We start from the raw sequence: 22,634 nt of genomic DNA, 5'->3' as shown, positions 1-22,634 counted from the left end.
AAATTTCTGTTTTGTAAAAAAAAAAAAGCCAAACTGCATGCCACTTTCCGCTAATTGAATAACCGGACATTTTCTCATTGTTTGGTCACTCAATAACCGGAAAGTTGGTTTTAGTCCGGTTATTTAGTTACCGGAAGGGGTAATTTTCGAATTCCACCGAAAAAGTGAGTAGATTCAGTAATTTCATATTATTTTTTAGTATTAATAAAAATTTCGGTGTAAAGAACCTTGGGTTAAATTCTTACCAACTGCATATTATATTTTAAATTTTATCTTTTTTAAGATTTTCTAGTTCCGCCTCTGAACGGAGTCGGACCTAATTAAAATAAATCCATGATATTTAAGATAAAAATACAAGATGAAGAAAATAAACTATCCATGTTAAGAAATAACTTTAATAATTATCCATAGGGGTACCGGAACTCATTAACAATAAAAAAAGAGAGAGAGAACAAATAGCCTTATTCATATCTTGCTTTACTTCTTAAATTAACGAGTAATGACGCAATAGTTATTTAACGTAGCTCAACTAAATAGAAAATAAATGAATTTGCAAATAATTTGTAACATATACAATATCATAAAAGAGTAACAAAACTTTACATTTGTACATCTAAAAATATGCAATATTGTTAAATCAATCTCGTTGTGAATACAAATCTATCCCCACTAAAAAAAACTAATAAAATATTATAAATAAGTTTACATTTAGTATTTACTCAAACAGAGTAATTACTAAAAAATAAATTTATCCGTATTCTTATCTGATAAATCATCTATTAAAATACAAACAAATTCTCCACATAATGAATTTTTCAAACATTATATAAATCTGGCTACATTTTTTTTTTCTAAAAAGAAAGTACTATAATAAAATAGAGGAGGGTGCCTTCAATATGCCTCTATTTTTTAATTTTTTAATAACAATAATTGTAAAATTTATATGTCCAAATAAAATTGTTGGATGTCATCTATGTTATTTTTTCTATGTGTACATAAAAAATTATCACTTTTTAATTTTGTTTTTAAATGAACCAATAAGTTAAAAAATCAATGTCTAAAAATTATCCAAATTAGTGTACTTTGCAAGATCTTGATAACAATTGAAATAAAGTTAAGTGTTTTTTTGTTTCAAAAATTCTTAACAGTAGCTGCAAAACAAAGTTAAATGCTATAATATTTTATATTTGCATATATAAAATAATGTAGATCAAATCTAACGCTTCTCATTTGAAATTATTAAAACTTTAGAAATAAAAACACGTTGAAGATGCAAAAAAATAAAAAATCAAAGTATTGGAACTCGATCTCCTAATCAAATAATTGGATAAACATTTTAATTACCGGGTTTTGTGCGGGGCGTGCAAAACCCGTCTGAGTCAACTTCTAAGTATATGAGTCAATCCTCAGAGAAAAAAAATGGAAAAATGGTTCGCTTTTTCTGTGGGCAAAACTGGCTTTTCTGAATATTTCAACCAGATGATGACATGCAAAATCAAAGTGCACGTCAATTTCTCATAATCGTGGGAGACCAGCTGAAGTGCTCTCAGAAGACCTTGACCGATGACGGTCCGTTAGGAAGAAAATTCACTTACTAATTGCTAGCTTCATTTAGCCAGTCACCTCAGTCTTGTCTTAAGCTAGAAAAAAGCAAATTCCCAGTGGCCAGTAGCGAGTTTTTTTTTTTTTTAATTGAAACCAGTAGCGAGTTCATTGTATTTATATCGAGTAGATCCGCACCTTTCTTTTAGATACATATCATATTATAGGACTTTGACCCAGGATGTTGAAACATTTGACCAAGAGAACGGAAATTATTACGGGTGTCAATGATATTCATTTACCCGTTTATCATCCGTATTGCATTCGCTAAGACGAGTATGGATAAGATTTTTTTTTTTTTTTTCAATTAGCTTATTGAATATGAGCATAAGTAAATTTTTTTTTTTTCGTTAGATAAATGGATATAAATATGAATAAATGTTATTTCGTACTCATTGGGTAACAGGTGATTATATAAAATAAATTACATCATGAGAAAATGTATGCATGTTATTGTAAAAGTAATATTATGCTAAATATGTTATTTTTTTAATTTGAATGTTTTGTTATTTAGTTAATGATTTGAATTTGTTAGAAGAGTTCTATGTGATTTTGATTTGTTTTACTTCATAAAAAAATTATTAGTTAGAATTGATTGTATATTTGTATTTTAATTTTATATATTAGTAATTGTAATTGCATATGCATGACATGATAAGTTTTGATAGTTTATTTGTAAAAATAATAAAACTATTATATTTGTATTATTCGTTATTCGCCCACTACTGTTTCATTACCCGCTAATCTTAACGGGTATGGATAGGGTAAAACAAATTCTTAACGGGTATGGATAGTGTACGGGTATGGTCAATTCTTAGTGGATATGGATATGAAAATGGTTCTACCCTACCCGTATCGTACCCATTGACACCCCTAGAAATTATACATAAATTTTTAGGGAATTCGGATCCCCAGTATAAAACAAGGAAATCTTTTAGAACTAGTAGATCCGAACCATTATTTTAATTTTGCATGAATATACTGGATTGAGTTAGGTCCGACTGGAAGTTAATATCAACCGTGAAGTTGTGGGTTTCACTATTTAATATCTGAGAGAATATTTGTCACTTTTAGATATATATCAGATTATAAGACTTTTTCTGTTAATAGAAAATATAGAAGAGAAATCGAAAGAGTATGAACATATTTTTATTAATAAAATGATAGGTAGAAAATTCTACCGATTTAAAATTTGAACTAGTTTGGATCGGTAGAAATTCAAACCAGTTTTTTTCTCTATTAAAATATTAGAATATTTTTTAGAAAAATAGATGGAGTCCTTCTAATACATTTATATTCTAAGATGTTCTATCTTTTTTTAAAAACTTTTATATTTTACTAGAGAAATAAAAAAAAAATGGTTCGAATCGGTACGAATTTTACCGATTAAAACTTTTGAATCGACATAAATTCCACCAACCTTTTAATTTACTCATAAAAAATTATTGGTACTCATTTCTTTTTTCTTTTTTAATATTTTCTATAGACAAAAAAAAAATCTCGGATTATGTAAGTATGATCAGAAAATGTTTTAATTTTATGTTGAGAAACAAGATTTTTGTAGATTTAACTTGAAGCAACTTTTTTTTCTTGAGAGATAACGTATTCAAAATCCGAATAAAAGAGTTCTTTATAGATATTAAATAGTTGAGTAATTTAATCTCCAATTTTTACTTAAAAAAACTTGAAGCATTTTTTATTCTCTAGAATTTAGAAACTCGTTGGTATACATAATATTTTCAAATTTTTTTTTGCCGTTATGAGCAAATTAACTCTGTTCATGTTCATATCTTTGCTGAAAGTACAGTCCCGACAAGTATGAACTCTGTACAAATTTTCATTTTGTATGTGATACGAACTTATAAAAGAAAATAATTCGGTGAGATAAATTTTGTGACAAATTCAGAATTATCTTTTTCCAGAAAATTGTCAGCATCTCTCAATACTTTTGCCTCATTAATTGCTGTTGTTTTTATTGTAACTAATACGCTAGACTTGCGTTGAATTAGTCTTCAAAGTGACAAAAATCTGTCATGATCAGTAGGATTCCTTAGACCTATTCAAACCTGCGCTTAAAACTCGATTGTTTAAAAATATTTAGGACGTGAAGCTAGGGTTGGCAACGAGCCATCTCGATTCGAGCTAGTTTAAGCTCATGGCTCATTTATTTTTGCAACGAGCGAGTCATAAACAAGTCAACATTCGGATTTGAACTAAAAAAGTAGCTCGTGGTTCGCTAGAAAATTCATAGACCAAAAGCCAAAATGTATTAAATAATGTATTATAAAGTCAACTACTATAAATTAAATTCGTAACTAAATTTATACATACTAAAATACTAAATTTTCAAATTCATATAAACATAGTTTACGAAATAAATTCATGCATACTAAATTCACACAAATTCATAACAATTCATAAATTCATACTTGGACCGAATTGGCTCGCCAGCTCGATCCAGCTAGTGATGAATTGACTCATTAGCAGCTCGACTCACTAACAAATGAGTTGTTAGTAAACAAGTCAGATGCGAATCACGATCGATCCACGAGCTACGAGCTTTTTTGCCACTCCTACGTGAAACTAATTTACTAAGACCATAAACTAAATCTATTCTTAGACTCCAGCTCGATTAACTCTATAACAAATCCGTCCGATCTGAAATCTAACGCCAAAGATGGAATAGGCTAACATAAGAAACAAACACGAACCTAAATGATATGAGACATAAGACAGTTCAGATTTGAGACAATTAGAATTAACTAGAACCAACTGAACTCGGACATCAGACAGTATTGAAGCTATTAGAATTGTTTTTCGGACTTCATTTTATAAAAAAAACATAATATTTAAAATAAAATCATTTTGTGTTCAGAAAATTTAGAAACCAAGAAATATATTATGAGACAATGAAGACGTATATATAAATAACATGATTAATTGTACAATAATTCAACGAATAAAACAAAAGAAATATATTGTTATAAGAGTTACGTTACACCCGGCCCCTGATTTTTACTCAAAAAAGAGTTACGTTACACCTTAGACACGTCAAATACATATATTTTAAATGAAAATATATAATACAAGTGTTATCGGATAAAAAAAATAAGAGAACTGTAGGTGATATGGCGTAACTAAAAATTTGAAAATTTAATAGTTTTTATGAGGTAGTAATTTGTGATTTATCCATGCCTTTTGTCCATTAAACATACTTAAGAACAGTGAAATCCTCTGAGAGTACAGGAGGGAATATAATTGCAGACCATGCATGTCTAATAAATTGTTGAATTCGGAATTCTCCCCTAAAACGATTGGTGCACAGTAAAACAGAGATTTTCTACACTTGGATACTGTAATCAAACTCAGGCACTCAGCTTATGCATAGGAGCAAAAATAAATAAATTTAGCTTATGCATCACATGTTTTCTGCCCTAATAGAAAAATTCTGATACCACAATCTATTTTATGTCTTACCAAGCCAGTCAGGATCGGATCATAGTTGAAGGCTTGAAGCTGGGGGTGCTAAACCATCTCAAGTTTTCAAAATTTTATTACCAAGTATCTAAAATTCTTACTAATTTGTTTCTTTTATATGTATTAGCATATTCCAATAATAATAATGAATTTAAAGGACTTGAATGTAAATTTTAAAAATCAAAATCACAGCAGACTGGGCTTCATTTTTCATTTGGACGTTTCGATTTTTGTGTTTGCGCAATAAAAAAGAAAACAAATATTTTCAAATTGAAAGACCATACCCATAAAGGAAAAATAATTCCCAATCCAATATTGTGTCATGTATCACTTTTACTAAAAAAATTTGAAGATATTATTTAGCGTTCCTATATTTAAATTCTGGCTCCACCCTGAAGCCAGCTCACTAAGATGAGAACAGATGAACATAAAGACAAAAAAAGTACGTAAAGTAGAAGATAAACTTGTTTATTTGCTAAAATGATAATGAGTGAACATGAACAAAAGAGATTTAAACTAGAACAAAAAGTTGCAGAATTTCAAATTGCCTAATATATCAAAAAACTTGTATCAATTAACAGCTTTAGGTAAGATTTCCAAATAACATGAAAATTAAACGGTATGAAGCAACTTATGGTTAAATATCTCTGTAAGGTTAATATTACAATACTTTTGTGTAATAATAACTAATGCATCACAGAAAATTTTAGCAATCTAATTCTATTATATTTATTTAGCTCCTTATTGGTTACATATATTAACTGATTTTAGATTGCTGGGGCCTGGGAGTACTCCGCAATTTACATGGACTAGGGATTTTTTGATAAATTATCTTAGTCCGTTGTCTTTTACCTAATAATGATGTCACATCCTCTCTATATAAAGCAAGAGGTGTTGCCATAGAGTGAGCAAGTCTCACTAGCAAGGAGTGAGAAGTGGTACACAGTCCCCACACCATTTGAAAATTGAGGCTTAATCTCCAACAACAATGCCTCCCCCACACACTGCACCATTCCTTTCACTTCTTATTTTCTTGTTTCTCTTCTCTTCTCAATCCATTTCTGCTACCACAAATTTCACTGATCGTGAAACCCTTCTTCAATTCAAATCACAGCTCACTGACACACTTGGAGCTCTCTCCTCGTGGAGCAACACATCACTCAACATCTGCAAATGGCATGGAGTCACATGTAACCAGAATGACCAGTCTCGTGTCATAGCATTAGATCTTGATTCTCTCGGTCTTTCCGGCTCACTGCCTCCATATGTTGCCAACCTTACTTCCCTAAACCGGTTAAACCTTCCGAATAATTCCTTCGGTGGACACATCCCTTCTGAGCTTGGCCTTCTTCAACACCTCCAATACCTTAACCTGAGCATGAATTCTTTTGAAGGCGAGATCCCATCCAACCTATCTTCTTGCACAAATCTTGAGGTGATTAGCTTATCAAGCAACCGCCTTGGAGGTGAGATTCCACCAAACCTAAGCCAGTGCAAGAATCTCGAGATCATTGCACTCACTGACAATGCAATTGAGGGGGCTATACCAGAAGAATTTGGCCAACTCCTGAATCTCACAAGAATATTCTTTGAAAATAACAAGCTTACGGGTACCATTCCTTGGCAGTTGGGCATGAGCTCCTCCCTAACTCATGTTATTCTTGCAAATAACAGCCTTACCGGTGAAATCCCACCTTATCTTGCCAATAGCATTTCATTGAATGCTCTATTTCTCTCGAATAATAAACTTATCGGAGAGATACCTCCAACTCTCTTTAATAATCCAAATCTTGCTTATATTGAGCTTATGAACAACGAATTTTCAGGCCATATCCCACCGTTCTCATTAAATCCATCACCAATTAGTTATCTTGCTCTGTCTACAAACAATCTTACGGGACCCATCCCATCCTCAGTGGGAAATTTAAATTTGCTTGATACTCTCCTTTTGGCTAATAATTATTTGGAAGGGAGTATTCCAGAAGAATTACAAAAAGTTCTCAGTCTAACAGTATTGGATTTATCCATAAACCGCTTGTCAGGACCAATTCCTCAGTTTGTGTATAACATCTCATCTCTATCATATCTGGGTTTAGGAAACAACAACTTCACTGGAGAACTACCACAAGACATAGGTCACACACTTCCATACCTTCAAAACTTGATCATGACATCAAACAAACTAGAAGGTCCAATCCCAAGTTCAATAGCTAAAATTTCTGGACTTGTAACCCTTGATCTTGGTGGTAACGCTTTCAGCGGAGTGGTACCAGAATTAGAAACACTGATTGGCCTTCAGGAATTAGATCTGGGGTGGAATCAACTGGAAGGTAATATAACAACTATCATCCACTCCCTAACAAACTGTCCCCAGTTGCAAAACCTGTATCTAGAGGATAACAACTTAGAAGGAACCTTGCCACAATCCATAGGTAAGCTCTCCCAAAATCTCCAGTTGATGATGTTAGGTGGAAACAAAATTTCTGGGACCATCCCCGTTGAGCTTGGTAACCTGACGAGTCTCAATACCCTTTTTATGGATCACAATTTGTTTTCAGATAGCATTCCTCCTGCTATAGGCAATCTCACCAAATTGGTCATTCTCAGCTTGTCTACCAATAATCTCTCGGGTCCTATTCCATCTTCTTTGGGAAACTTGGATCAATTGAATGAGATTTATTTGGATGGGAATCAGCTGAACGGTAGCATACCCAGAAGTTTGGGAAATTGCATCCGTCTGTACAAGGCAAACTTCTCCTGTAACAACCTTGAAGGTCAGATCCCAAACGAGCTTGTTAGCATTTCATCATTCACACAAGCCTTAGACTTGTCACATAATTCCTTAACAGGACCAATACCACAAGAATTGGGGAAATTGAACAATATTGGAGTTATAAATATCTCTCATAATCAATTCTACGGTGAAATCCCATCTAGCCTTGGCAATTGCCTTCTTTTGGAGTATCTTCACATGGAAGACAATCTCCTTGAAGGAAGCATTCCAAACTCGTTCACAGCTTTGAAAGGTCTCAATGAGATCGATCTTTCTTTGAACAATTTATCTGGAAAAATTCCTGACTTTTTCAAGTCTTTCAGTTCCTTATATTATCTTAATCTCTCTTTCAACAATTTTGATGGGTCAGTACCCACTGGTGGCATCTTTAGCAACCAAAGTGCAGTATTTATTCAAGGAAACAAAATGCTCTGTTCAAATGACCCCCATCTCTTTCCAGAAATATCATCATGTCCTGCACCTGCCTCAAGAAAATCAAACTCTCATTTATTGATGATAGTGATCCTTGTTATTGGAATAATTGTTATCCTAGCCTTTGTTGTATCATCACTGCTCCTTTTCTGGAGGAAGGCACACAGAGCAGTTCTCTCCCCAGATCAGGCAAAGGAGAAATTCAGAAAAGTCTCTTACGCTAACCTAGAAAAAGCAACCAGTGGATTCTCTCCAGGAAACTTGGTGGGAAGTGGTCGTTTCGGTTCAGTGTACAAAGGAACAATAGAGTTTGAAGTCAATCCAGTTGCTATAAAGGTTTTCAACCTTAATCTTCGTGGAGGATTCAAGAGCTTCACTACCGAGTGTGATGCTCTGAGAAACCTTCGGCATAGGAATCTTGTTCGAGTTGTTACCTCTTGCTCCACCACAAATCCTTTTGGAAATGCCTTTAGGGCACTTGTTTTCGAATACATGCCGAACGGTAGCCTAGAAGAGTGGCTGCATCCAAAATCTACTGGTAAGGCACTAACCCTGGCCCAGAGGATATGCATAGCAATCGATGTGGCTTCTGCTCTAGAGTATCTTCATGATGGATGCGGGCTTCCTATTGTTCACTGTGATGTGAAACCAAGCAATATTCTACTGGATCATGCTATGACCGCTCATGTGAGTGATTTCGGTATAGCTGAGTTTTTGGTTCGTACCATGGCGAAAACAAAAAATTCTTCAAGCTTGTCTGGGCTAAGAGGTTCTATTGGCTACATAGCACCTGGTGAGATCAATTTATATTTCATTAATTTATTTCCTTTTTTGTATACATCAACATAAAACTTGCATTACGTACATAGTTTTTTCCTTTGCTATCTACAAATGCTTCAGTTCCTATTTCTATGGCTAATCACATTTCTTTTCCTATGGATCATGGGTAAACAACTGTAGAGTATGGGATGGGTGGCAAAGCCTCAACTGCTGGAGATGTTTATAGCTTTGGAGTGTTACTGCTAGAGATGCTTACAGGGAAAAGACCTACTGATGAGACTTTCAAGGAAGGTTTAAGCCTGCCATCATTTGTTAATGAAGCATTTCCAGAAAGAATCGTCGAGATAGTGGATAGTGCAATCTTGGAGCAGAAGAGCGATGTACAATCAGAGCTTCCAGACCAGAAAACTATAAGGTGCGTGATCCAGTTGATTAAGGTTGCTCTGTTGTGCACAGCACAGTTGCCGAAACATCGGATCAAGATGCAACAAGTAGCAGCTGAGATTGCTTCTATTTGGCAAGTGTTTTCAAACTGATCCCTGAGTGATAGCATTGAAAGAACAAAAAATTAAATAGAGTTCTTCTTTTTATTTTTGGTTGAAACAATAATTGAAGGATATATTCAAATCAATGTAAGTTGCAGTATTTAGTCCTATTCAAAGAGTTGTACTATTGGAATAAGTTTGTCAAGAGGATGTACCATTTGGCAGTATGTAAAGTATGACAAGTACCTTGTATGTATCAAGATTTTCCTCCTCGGATAATAGGGAAAAATAACTGAGTTTGCTTTTTTTCCATACATGCAACTTTGGTGATTTTTATTTTTTATTTTGGAATCTTTAATGACACTTTCCTCATTGAAATTGAAGTTCATCAATTTTATAGGGGAAAACACGAGCTAAACAAATACCACCCTACCTATGGCCAAAGTGCTTGAAGGAGTTCCAATGAATTATTCCTTTACATTCCATCCCCAAGACAAAAGGAAGATATTTACAATTAGTGAAGCTAACCACATAATATCTAATTTCTTGTCGCATGACAAATAATTTGTTATGGCTTTGTTAAACAAAATAAAACAAATCTATAAATAAAGCAGGGAAACTTCTACAACAGCTATCATAGGCTATGTAACTTAGTACCCCTGTAGGATAGCTTGGCCCAGTAAGTACAGCTTTGGGATACAGCACATTAATAGCTATATTCTTCTCATTATTGTTTGCTTTCACAACATCTCCTAGCCACAGTTGCCCAGCAATTTTACCAGCATTTTCCTGATAAAAGTGTTTAAAGTTAAAACATGCAATTCAGATCAGCAGTACTTGCTGAAGTGACGACCGATTAAATACTGAACTACTTCATGATTATTTAATTGCATATGTAGAGTCGCCTGTCTTAGTTTTTGACAATAAATACTAAACTAGACTTCAGATCTCTCGAGTCTGCGCTCTCCATTTCTAAATTTAAGGTTGGGCTCCAACATAATCATAGGTCAAAAGAGCCATCTTTCTGGAGTTAATTATGTTTTTCTCATTTGCAGTTTCTGTTTTTAATACCATTTTCTTTACTCCTTGTGCAATGATTAGGATGGATCATTGGTCTTGGACAGCACCTAAGAATGTAAATTACAATTTTCAAGTTGGGATCTTATTGAATCAAATACTCAGTAATTTTTATTCAAAATAAATAAAAAAAAAAACTGAGCTCCTTAGTCTACTTGCTTGTTATTTCCAGTTTTATCACCTGCAGAATAGGCACTCCTGATGATAACATTCTGCTAAGATGTAGAACATATGCATGTGGAAAGATATATTACGTAGACAGGAAATGCTGAATTGAGTCAAAATTGCTCGTGGTTGAAAGGAAAGATGCATATGGTGAGTGAGAAACAACAAACATTTTACTTCTACAGTAAATAATTGAACGTAATAAGTTTTGTGTTTTGATGGTCTGACATCCCATGTAAGCTCTAAGCAGAGGGAGAGGGGGAGGTCCGACGTCCATCGGACCAAACATGGTTTGATGGGCAGTCTGCTCCGTCCGATTGCGGATTTTAAATAAATCGCTTGATTAACGGAGGCTTTCTACTAATTTGGACTTTATTCTATCAAACCCGCTTGTCAAATTAAATCCGTCGCTTCAGATCTCACGCTCCCTTACAACTCTCGCGATCGAGCCTTGCCCTCACTCTTCTTCCTTACTACCAGCATAATTAAAAACGAAACAAACAAATAAATAACGATAAGGAATTAGATCACTGAAAGCAATATTAAGATGAAAGACCAAGAGAAAAAACTAAAACAACTCTATTAGACAAGTAAAATTAGGAAAAAAGAAAGAACTGAAATATGAAAGAATATTAAGGGCAAACCAAAACAAATTACAGAAACAAATCAAGAGAATACCAATGCCACAAAAGAAAATTAGAACAACTAAGTCCACTAAAAGATGTCAAGAAATTTAGTTAAATAACGGATATTATGAAAAATCATATAGTCACAATAAATTAAATTTTCTAAAATTTCAGGCGAAATAGAAAACTTTATGCATACAGCATGATGCTCTACACTAAAGAATGGAATAGCTTGGTTCATACTAACTCAAAAAAATAATACTTAATATATAATAATTGCAAGATTAAAAGTCCTAAAGCAAAGTGAAGTATTTTGTTATTTCATGTTTAACTCACTAAAGTTCTTGAGGTGAAATTGAATTAAACACAGTAGCTGTAAGCAGGTTAGGTAAAAATTGAATTCAATATATAAACATAGGTAACAAAAAGGTATCAATTAGACGGTAACGTTGTGCTCAAATACAAAATACTAACCAAATAATCAGAGTTCAGAAAATGTGCCTTATGATTGGCGCTTCTCCTTCCCTAGGAAGGGCTTTACAAATGGATTTCCAGAATTAGACCTTTAAGGTCTCCTTTGACCTGTATCTGTCACAAATTAAAAAATTAGGACATATCAAAAGTAAAGCGAAGAACACCAAAAACATAGAATTAATACAGAAAACCTATAGATTAAGATTCTGAGCGCGCGAGAGCAACAAATGGGATTGAATCAGAGAGTCAGGTGATGTAGCTACTGCTGCTCCATGGTAGCCGCTTTAAGAAGTGATGGGTCGAGTCGAGACTGGAGTCCGGAGAGGAAGAGAACCGCTGCACTGAGCTAACGTGGATTCGTATCCTCCCAGGTACCTGACTCAACACAATTGAAAAGGACGGTCCAGATTTAATTTTATCCGGATTTTGCTCGGGATGACTTGGGGGGGGCAGTATTATTTCTGCTTTGAGATTCGTGTCAAATTAAAAAACAATTTTGGACCATCCGATTCAATTGTACACAGACCAGTAACTGAGAGGATGTGAATTCGAGCTAACGTTGGGTTTTTGGTTCGGCAGATTGGAAAAAGTGGCCCGATGCCTGAAGGCCCTCCTACTTTTGTGAATTGTGACAAACTTGGTTCTTAAATTTTTTTATTTTGACAATCATCTCTCAAACTATAAAATCGTGACAAACATTATCAACAATTAATTTATTATTTAATACTTAATTTTTAAATATAAAATGACTATATTATTTTTATAAATTTATTTTGTTTAAATATCTGTATCAATGATAAAACTCTATACTTCCCTTTTTAGGGAAAATTTCCACTATACCCATTCAAACTTTTAAAATAGCCAATGTACTCATAAAAACAACATAATATCCAATATACCCATAAAAATTCAACATTTTTTCCTCTATCCCCTTTTTAATCATTTAATCTTTTATTTAATTATTTTAAGAATTATATTGATCAATATGCCCTTCACTTCTTAATGGATGTGTCCATTGAGTTTGTAACCGGATTACATTTACAAGAAGATTGAACTAAAAGGAAAAAAAAATGTTTCACATCCAATATTTCTTTTTGTGTAATAGTTTCCTTTGTGCTTCGCTAGAAAATCCTTTTTCTTGTAGATTTTGACGATTTGGTGGGCATCCATTTCCACTTGTGCTTCTCCTGCTCCACCTCTCTATTCTCCTCGTTCTTTTTATTATAGCTCATGCCTTCTTCTCCTCTCTAGTTCGGTCAATGGCAAAATAAACAAATTTGGGTGAGCAGTTTCGTGGGCTGGAGGGTGAAATTAAATTAGCTAAGATAAATCTAGGTTATCTAGATCTACTTTCTTTGATATAATTTTTTGAGAACTTTCTTGATTGAGTCTTAATCATTAAGTTTTAGTTGATGGTTGATGGTTGATGGTTGATGCCAATTTGGTGCCGTGACTGAAAACAACTGAAGCATCTGGAATGAACAGCAATCATGTGAGTTTCAGTTGTAATGGTTATTTGTTAAGACATTTTTTTATTATATCCCTACTTGTGTGTTGGCTACGAAGCACACAAAATATTCCAAAATGAATTGTATAGGTATAAATAATGCACAATCAAATTAAAATTCATCTGCAGCTTAATGGAGCATGGGTTCAGTTCATCTTTTTTATGTTAGTTTGATCTGAATATCGTGATATGAGAACCAAGTTTGGATCGGTCAAGAGGAAAATACAAGAGGTAAGTAATTTTGAGAAAAAGAAAATGCAATATGATCTTTCTAACATTGGGTTAAAATGTAACACTAATTGATCAACAAACCTCCTCAAGAGCTTGGTCAACTGGCGACTAATTAAAATCAAAAGAGAAGTCCAGGTAATTGGAGCTACTGAAGAGAACAGCCGTAATTGGAGCTGGAGTCACAGTAACATTACTTGTACCAACAACAAAGCTGAAGGAATTGGTATTTGAGTTAAGGATTGAACTGGAGATAGGGTTAATTTGAGATATGTTTCTTTCAAGTCAGACTTTTTCTGCTGCAGTGAGGGAGTAATTAAAGTGACTGAAGGAAAGGTAGAGAAGAAATAGGATATGTATCTCAGTCGGACAAACGGAGAACCTGACACAAAATATTTTCTTGGGGAAGAAGACGACACATACAGGACACCTCAGTTTAGAAGTAGAGGGCATATTAGTCAATATAAATTTTAAAATAATTAAATAAAAGTTAAATAATTAAAAGGGATAGAGAAAATAATGTTAAATATTTATGGGGATATTGGATATTATAGTGTTTTGATGGGTAAATTGGCTATTTCAAAAATTTGAATGGGTACATTGGAAATTTTCCCTAATTTTGAACATCAATTTTAAAGTAGTAATACTTTCTTATTTCATAATATATACTTGTTTTTTGTATAAATAAACATAGTTTTATTCAATTTAATTACTTATGAAACTATGTTTAATAAAATAATGCATACAAAATGAAAAATAAAACATAGGAAATATCCCAAATTAAATATTCTAGTGTTTCGATTTTTTCTCCATTATTCTGAAAGATTAGTGACCTTCATTTTACGATTGATAAAAGATTTACAATCTGGACGAAGCTTGAAAGTAATTATTTATAATTTAAACATTATGTTTTCTATAAATTGTTACATTCGTGACGATAATAGAGTTAATTAAGTTATTGATGAAGCGCTATAATTAAGTTGGAAGGAGAAAGTTCAGAATGCAAAGCAATGTGCTTGAAGTAGAATGAAATATTATTTCACAAGACGTCAGCAATTATATAAAAACATAAAAGCTTTCATTTATATTATATATTTGATTGGTTTCAGGCGCAGAACTAGAAAATTTGAATGAAGAAGCTAATCTATAAAATATAATATATGAAAAATACAAAAATAATTTAATTAGTATAAATTGAATCCATGATCTTATACATACAAATTAGAACTCAAATCAATTTTAAAATCGTGGCTTAGCACCCCTGACATATACTTAGATCCGCTCATGTTTGGTTCCAGATTTGCTATTTTTAAACAAAGAAAAAAAGCCGCGTAGACGCATATTTTTTTCAACATACAACATATCTCTACAAACAGTTTTCACCATAATCTGATGTATCAGTTCCTACCAATTTTTTTCCACTGAAAAAAGTAATAATTCTATCTCATTACCCCTTAGTCTCTTTCTCTCTAAAAATAGGCAATGCTAACAACTCCAGCAAAAATTAACGGCTACCCCTCCGCCTCAACCGATCATCCGATATAACTTGTCCACTTCCCTTCCCTTCTTTTTCCATTATTAACCCACCTCCACCTCCTTGCTTGTCTCTCTCATTGTCTCGCTCTCCTCAATCCAAACCTTAAGGGACCCACATCGCCCCTTCAACCACTCATGGCCCTCCGCACCGCCACCACCCTCCTCCTCTCCCTCCTCTTGCTATCCACTTCCATCTTGACCACAACCTCATCCCCAATCGAAAACCCGTGGGCTCTCAATTTCATTGAACCAGCCTCTGACAACCTCCTAGAGGGTACATCATATCTGTCAACCTGCAACGGTAAAGTCGGGGACTGTGATGGGGACACATATGAAGAGGTGGGCACGGATCTTGAGGCAGCAGTGCGTCGTAGTCTTCAATGGAGGAAACGGTACATCAGCTATGACGCGCTAAAGAAGAACCGTGTCCCGTGCAACAGGAGGGGTCAGTCCTACTACAACTGCCAGAGGGGCCGCCAAGCAAACCCATACAGGCGCGGGTGCAGTTTCATCACTAAATGCGCCAGGATCATGAACTGATGAACAACTTTGATAAACAAGCCATGTATACATGTTCGCTATTGATGAAAGTAACAACAGAAGAAAATGTGTTCATGAATGGATGCATGTTTACCTGGTTTGTGTAAAAGTAAGGTTAATTTAATAAAAACATTGTGCTGTATTTGCATAGAGGTCCCTGATGATTGTTTCATTACACTGTTGTTATTTTTTGGGGATTGATGTTTTATAATTTTATTTTATTTTTGCAATGAAAAAGTTTTCTGTAAGATGCATTGTTTGGCTGCCAGTTATATGAGTCTGATTATGATATATTTATTTAAGTTCTTTATTTTTCTCATTTGTGGTGGAATTGGAAATTAGATATTAATTTTCATATGTTGTATATTTGTTGTTCAGATCTGATAATCTATCAACTTCTTTTGTTGTTGTGGACTTGTCATTGTTCAAATTATTGTTTCCATTGTGTTAATATCTGATGAAGGATTTTGACTACAGTAAAGATGTTAATGGTTTTCAAAGAAGGTTTACAAATGGCTAAATTTTCACTTTAGCTAATTTAGCAAACAAGCTATTACATGTGTTTCTAGGAAAAGAAAAAATTACGTATCCAAATTTGGGCTCCTAAATTACTATAAGGAATTCCTAGATTATAAAAAATTGTATATTATTCATTCATGGAAGCAGGCACAGTCAGATAGAGGCGGTCACTGGTCAGATGGGAAGATTAGAGCGCTCCAATTTTCATTTGTGCTCTTAACTTAGAATATGTGGAGAGTAGAAACATAATTTAGCTTTTGAAGGGATAGGATTAAATTGGTAAGAGCATAGAAGGTATCTATCATTTCTTAGTTTTATTATAGAAAGGAGATTTAAGGTGCGGAGGCCAACATAGTCATGCTCAGAGATGAGCTTCCTCAAAGGATTTTACAAGAAACCATGATGATAACGCCTATAACTAAGAGCTTAGAAGGTTTTGGATGATGAATAAGGTTCTAGTTTTTGGAATGGTGTTTAGGATGTAAATGCTTTTACTGCTTAAAAAGTTTGCATATTTATTTACTATGGTGATAAGACTGCAATAGTTGTCATCTTTGTACTTCTTTGGGGTTTCGGATCTTGTCTGGTAAGGACTAAGGACTATTGGAGTGATTTGGATAATCAAATATTAAGATCAAGGGGCAATTAAGGCATCTATTATTGATTTGATTTTCTTTTTGAGAATTTAGGTCTTAAATTGTGTTAGAAATTTATTTTAAAAACTCAAAATTTATTTAAATAATTATTTATGTTAATATTAACGTTTTTTAACTTTATGAATTATGGAGCTAATTGTAAATTATTTTCTTAATCCAATTACCACACAGAAACTCATTGTTCACCGCCACAGAAAATCAAATCAAATAGATATGGTATAGTGCAAGCTGTCTCATTGAATTAATTAACATTTGACAATAACTCGGAGCACCTTGCGCAGGAAATGAAATCTTTCCATTTGTGTATGTGAATGTGTGAATGTGATTAATTATTATTTATTCAAATATACCGTTTCTTTTATTTACATTATACTATTTAATTTATTTTAAAAGAAACGGTAATATATTGAATATAATTTTTAATAATCATGAATGCACAAATTGATTGATATCTATGATTTTGCCTATAAATAGCACATACCATTTGGAGATCAATCATCTAACAATGGATATACTCTCTTCTTTCTGTTAGCTCCATATTTCATAAATTCAATTTCTATTCTCCCACAAATAAATATTTTCTTTATAGAAAACATATTATTCTGCTATCATTGTTGAAAGAAGCTACATCAACCTCTACCACGGTTGTGCCCGAAGGTAGGAGAATACCGGCGTAACTTGGGGCAAGCTTAACCGATTATTCCTGCACTTAGGACGGGAAGTTGTCTTAGGTCCGTATTTTGCAGCTCCGGATAATGAAGTTTTAATTATATTCTTGATTATATTTTTTAATATAATTGTTATTTATTTAATGATCAAAATTCAGATTTAAAACTAGTTGGTTAGTTAATATTTTTCCAACAAATTGTAAATGACCCAAAACTCAGGTGTTACAATAACTAATATGTAGATAGTTTGTGAAGTTCTTAACAAATAAGATGAACAAAAAGAAAGTACTTTATTTTGTAACCTGGCCATATCTATTAGGTAAAATGAATTCATGTTCAAGAGTTGTAACTTCTATTCACAGGGCCACCTTGAAAGGGAATATGCCAGGGAGGGGTAATTGAGAATTTGAACTAGATACAAGCTGGTACAATCTAAAATAATGGCAGAAGAACTTGCATCTTGCAGATGATCCCAGCTAGGTTCTCTCTCCCTGCAGCTAAATCCCTTAAATTATCATATGGTATTTTTTCCCGAACAATAAAATTATTAGTAAAAGAAAGTCAACTAATTTGCAATGACTAATCAAGACGTAGAATAACAAAGGCAAAGTTACTTGCAAGTTATACCCAAATTCAAAGCATCACATATACAACTATGGAAAAAAAATTATATCTAATATGCTTATATGTTCAGAACATAGAAAATATCTCAGAAACCCTTCATTGTTTGCTATTTTCTTCAATCATACCAACACTACCCTGCACCATCAGTCTTATTCTGAATAAATGTGAAGCAAGGGCAGTGCAAAGGGGAGCAGAGGATCTTGCCCATATTTCCAATTTGCAATAAGTATTTGAACTTTTTTTTCATTTAGAAGGTTATGGGATATTTCATACTTTTTTAGGGCTACAAACTAAATTCTTCAGAAAGAAATGTACTATTCAACTATGATATATTTTAATGTAGATCAACAATTACTGAAAATATGCGCTTACTTAGTAGGTCCGCCAGATTTTTTTTTTTCTTCACATCCTCGCCATATTTGAAACCACCAACAATTTGAGGTAGAATATTTAACCAAAACTCTGCGACCTTTGGGTCCTTCATGCTTTCTTGAACTTCCTAGATATTAATGAACATAAGAAAAGGAAGTGAGGAGAATCAATCAACATATAAACTAAACCAAAAGAAACAAAAACATAGAATGCATTACCAGTTCAAACAAGTGCCAAAGCACGATTAGTATAAGCAAGTACGACATCAAGATCAACACATTACAACAACCAATGGTCAAAACATATATAATATGCCCCCAAATTCAAATAAAAAAAATGCATAAATGATCATTAAAATCACTATACTCTCTATAATCCTTGTTGTTACCTAAAATAGTTTTCATATGGTACTTGAACTTCGTGATTTGAACCATGTAAAATTTTGGTCCTTCAGTTTTTTTCCATTCAAAAGGACCGTATGTGATGGCTTGTATAACGATACTTCCAGACAAAGATAGCAAACAGAGGTGGAGAAATCCATAAGGTACCTTTGAGGCTTCGACAGAGTACTTTCTTCTCTAATTCAAAGGTTACCTCAAAGGTGCCAGCTGCAACAACTAGCTGTAAAAAAAAATACAACTCATTACTAGAGGACCATATATAATTTATGATTATCTTAAAAGGCTTAAGCACAAAGTTCCAACCAAAAGAAACATAAAAGTACAAAGGAGATAATTACAAAGATGGCAGAGAAGTAAAGGTGAGTAGGCAGGTCAGGGATTACAAATCCCCGGTTGACATTTCCGAAGATGCTAGCACCAATGGCGAAGGGTACGACAATGATCTTGATTGTGTGATCCAGTGCAATGACACAAAAAATGAGTTTAACATTCTTGGTATGCCATAACTGAAATACTGCCTGGGCGAACATTCAGCATTTGCAAAGAACATGCATGCATTCACTTAAATTCAAGTCATACCAGAACTGGATTGCTGAAATACAAAATCCAGAAATAGTTTAATTCAAGTAATACGTAAGAACCATCCAGAAACATCATTGGGTTTGAGTTGTAAGTCAACACTGAGAGATGTAAAAAGAAGATGCAAAGGATTTTGAACCAGAAAAGGGAACAAGGAAATTGCACAGTTTGTGTTTTCTCAGGATGTGCAAAAATTCTCTCTTCTCATCAACGACATTGTTGATTTGTTTTCGTAAGTACTTACCAGCCAATGTTATTAATATTGGAGTAATACTGTGTCCCGCAAATTGGTGGTTACCAATTCTGGACCTAATTTCTAGGTAACACCAAATTGCGATTTTCTGTGTGAAATTTCCCTGCAAATTGTTTTTGATTGATTGTCTATTTGGTAGTGGTTTGGGACACAAAGTTTGTTGTTTAGAGTTGGTCAAATTTTTCACACATAAAGTGCTTAACGAATATCTTCTGTTATAATTAGTTGGCCTTCACTCTGAACTCTTAACACGAGCTCTCCTCTCTTCTTCCTCTTGAATTTGGGGGAAACAAGAAGAGAGCAACTGAGCAAATAAAAAGAGAGAACGGAGACAGATACACAAGTTAACATAATTTTCCATCTAAGCCCATCCGCCTCCATCACAATCAGCATAAGTATTCACACGAATCAAATAGTTAATCTAACAACAGCTGAGTTATGCTCACCAAAGAGGTTTGGGCGCTACGCCTTTTTTTAATTGTGGGAAATAAATCTGTTGTTATTACAGATGAAAACAGAGCGAATAAGGAGCGAATATTTATATCCTTTCAATTTTTAGGATACAATACAATCAAATATTAGATAAAAATGTATACCGATTGGATCGGATTAGATAGGATATTTATTAAAAAAAATATAAAAATATTATTAAAAAAATACTGAAGTTTATAATATTTATCTAATTGTAATGATGAATAAAATATATTTTTTTTCATAATATATATCAAACTATATGATATATATGACATATATGAATATGGATAGTTGATATGTAAAATCATATCTATATTTATATTCACATGGATATTCGGATATGTATATTTAATTTTTTAAATACGGATCAAATACGGAACGGATTTTATAGACACCGTTTTCACCACTAGCTGTTATTCCTTTGGAATAATAGCAATCTATTATTCTAATACCAACCGTTCAAACTTTTCTATACGCAAATTTTAACGAAGTAAATTTTTCATACGTAAATCTCAATAAAGATCAACGGTTTATATCTGATCTCAACAGCAGGTACATGTTATTCCAAAGGAATAACAACAGATTTATTTCCATTTTTGTATGCTAGATAGCGTATCCTATGAGATATCTTATATTTGTGTGAGCCAGTATTATTTAAGCTTTGAGATCCGTGCAGAACGTATTTGAACGGTTGAGATTTTCCAAAAAGTCACGCAAAATATTAAGATATTTCAGAGGATGCGAATTCCGCTAAGATTGAATTACCTAGATCATATGTACAGGACGGTTGACATGTTGAATATACTTGAATTCCCATTTTCAGTAGTAAAGTGTTTAGGAGGACGCTTTTTTTTTTTTTTACATTTGAAAATAAAATATGATATGTAGTCCTCAATCTCTGACTTCCTAAATAAATTCTCCAATAAATTTTTATTTTCAGTACTGCTAAATGTACACTGAGAAATACTGAAGTGTTCAAAGAGTTTGGACGAACATAAAAGTTCAAACACATGTTGATAATTTTTATAACACATTTTGATTTGGTCAAAATCACGAAAAAGTTGTCAACAATTATGGTTTCACCAAAATAGAGAAGTGTACATTGATATTTTTATAATATAGATGTGTATTAACATAATAGACAAGTGTGTTTCAACACAATATATATACAAATTAAGTATACAATATATATAAGCTGTATGAATAGTTGATGGAAATGATTATCAAAAGTCTAACTACAAGAATCTGTTTTATTTGCTTGGATAAAAATATGACTATTATTAATAGTAAGATGATAAAAGTTTTTATTTTAGAAAATATTACTATATATTACCGACGAAAGTAACTGCAAAAACACTAATACTATCCAGTACGTACATTATAAAATCCAAATTCTTGTACCTATAAAATCAAAAATCATTATATCAAAACTTGTGGGAGGTCTATCTTCCGACGATTGATAATGTTATGAAAAAAGAGGAAGGTCGATTTACTAATATATGTACACATTGCCGACGACATATATAATGTGAAAGAATTTATTGTATTTTGACGAAAGGTTTCGAATCTATTGTTTAACGATAAATATTATTATTGTTCAAATGTAGGAAGGATTAGTAATGCCATTATCTATAAAGCGATATATACAGGGGTGTAAATGAATTTGCGAAGACAAAAGTCACGGACGAGCGGGCGAACTAATTATTGTTTTCGTTTCTGTTGATCTATCAATTTTGTAAGTTGTAACTATTTTTTCCCATCCCAATAAAGTTACATTTCTCATGGCTAAAAATCGGTCTCGTAAATAAATCTTTTCATGGTTCTAACAAATGATCAATGTTGATGAGGGGACTTGATCTTTATTTTTTATTATTTTTATTTTTTTTAAAAGCTTGGCAGTGGCGAGGGGCTTGATCTCAACAATTTATAACATTTGTTTTTAAAAATACTTCTAAAGCAGCGATGAGACACGAGTACAGGAGACATTAATCAGCCATTTATAATATGTTTGACAACCATACGCATCACCGTCAAATCCAATCGAGTGTGTGGTTCTCGGATTATGGTCCAGTTTATTATTATAATTACTTTAGTAAGCCTCAGAACACAGTCAACTTCATTAATATTAATTACTGTGAAATAATACTGCCAGCTTTGTTAGATCTTATGTTAGATGCGTTATTGTTTTATTAGTTTTTGTATATCGAGCTGGAACTATTTAATGTCATATAAATCATTGTCTAATAAGCGGGTGCTTCTATTTTATCGAGCTCGAACCATCTGACTCATGTTGACAAATCACACATCTACCGTACGTCTCATTCATAATAGCTTTTAAATGTAGATGTTGGGAACTCAAATAAAGAATTCTAGGAGTAGAACTAGG

At 33.1% G+C, this 22,634-nt stretch overlaps 2 protein-coding genes and 1 pseudogene across 2 annotated transcripts in view; all 3 read left to right on the top strand.

The window, feature by feature from the left end:
- LOC144571270 (uncharacterized) overlaps positions 1-22,634 on the top strand; it is a 42,120-nt gene extending 19,486 nt beyond the window's left edge. The window contains exon 2 of the transcript XR_013517459.1: positions 22,622-22,634. The gene's annotated coding sequence lies outside the window, so the exon portion shown is untranslated. The remainder of the gene's footprint in view (positions 1-22,621) is intronic.
- On the top strand, positions 6,005-9,861 carry LOC144571269 (uncharacterized). The gene is made up of 2 exons (XM_078320495.1): positions 6,005-9,077; positions 9,245-9,861. Exons 1-2 carry the CDS (start codon positions 6,068-6,070, stop codon positions 9,598-9,600), a joined length of 3,366 nt encoding a protein of 1,121 aa, XP_078176621.1. The 5' UTR covers positions 6,005-6,067; the 3' UTR covers positions 9,601-9,861.
- Positions 15,298-15,702, top strand: LOC144571936 (protein RALF-like 22 pseudogene; annotated as a pseudogene).

This window comes from Carex rostrata, chromosome 19 (genome assembly GCF_964058835.1).
Source record: "Carex rostrata chromosome 19, lpCarRost1.2, whole genome shotgun sequence".
In the NCBI taxonomy this organism is placed as follows: domain Eukaryota; kingdom Viridiplantae; phylum Streptophyta; class Magnoliopsida; order Poales; family Cyperaceae; genus Carex; species Carex rostrata.
Note: the sequence above shows the minus strand (reverse complement) of the source record. Positions and strands in the feature narration are given on the sequence as shown.

What these genes read in the sequence shown, in the direction of transcription:
- LOC144571269 (XM_078320495.1), top strand. Translation starts at nt 6,068, where the DNA reads ATGCCTCCCCCACACACTGCACCATTCCTTTCACTTCTTATTTTCTTG. An exon ending in TATTGGCTACATAGCACCTG is followed by an intron (nt 9,078 to 9,244) that starts GTGAGATCAATT and finishes AAACAACTGTAG; the next exon opens with AGTATGGGATGGGTGGCAAA.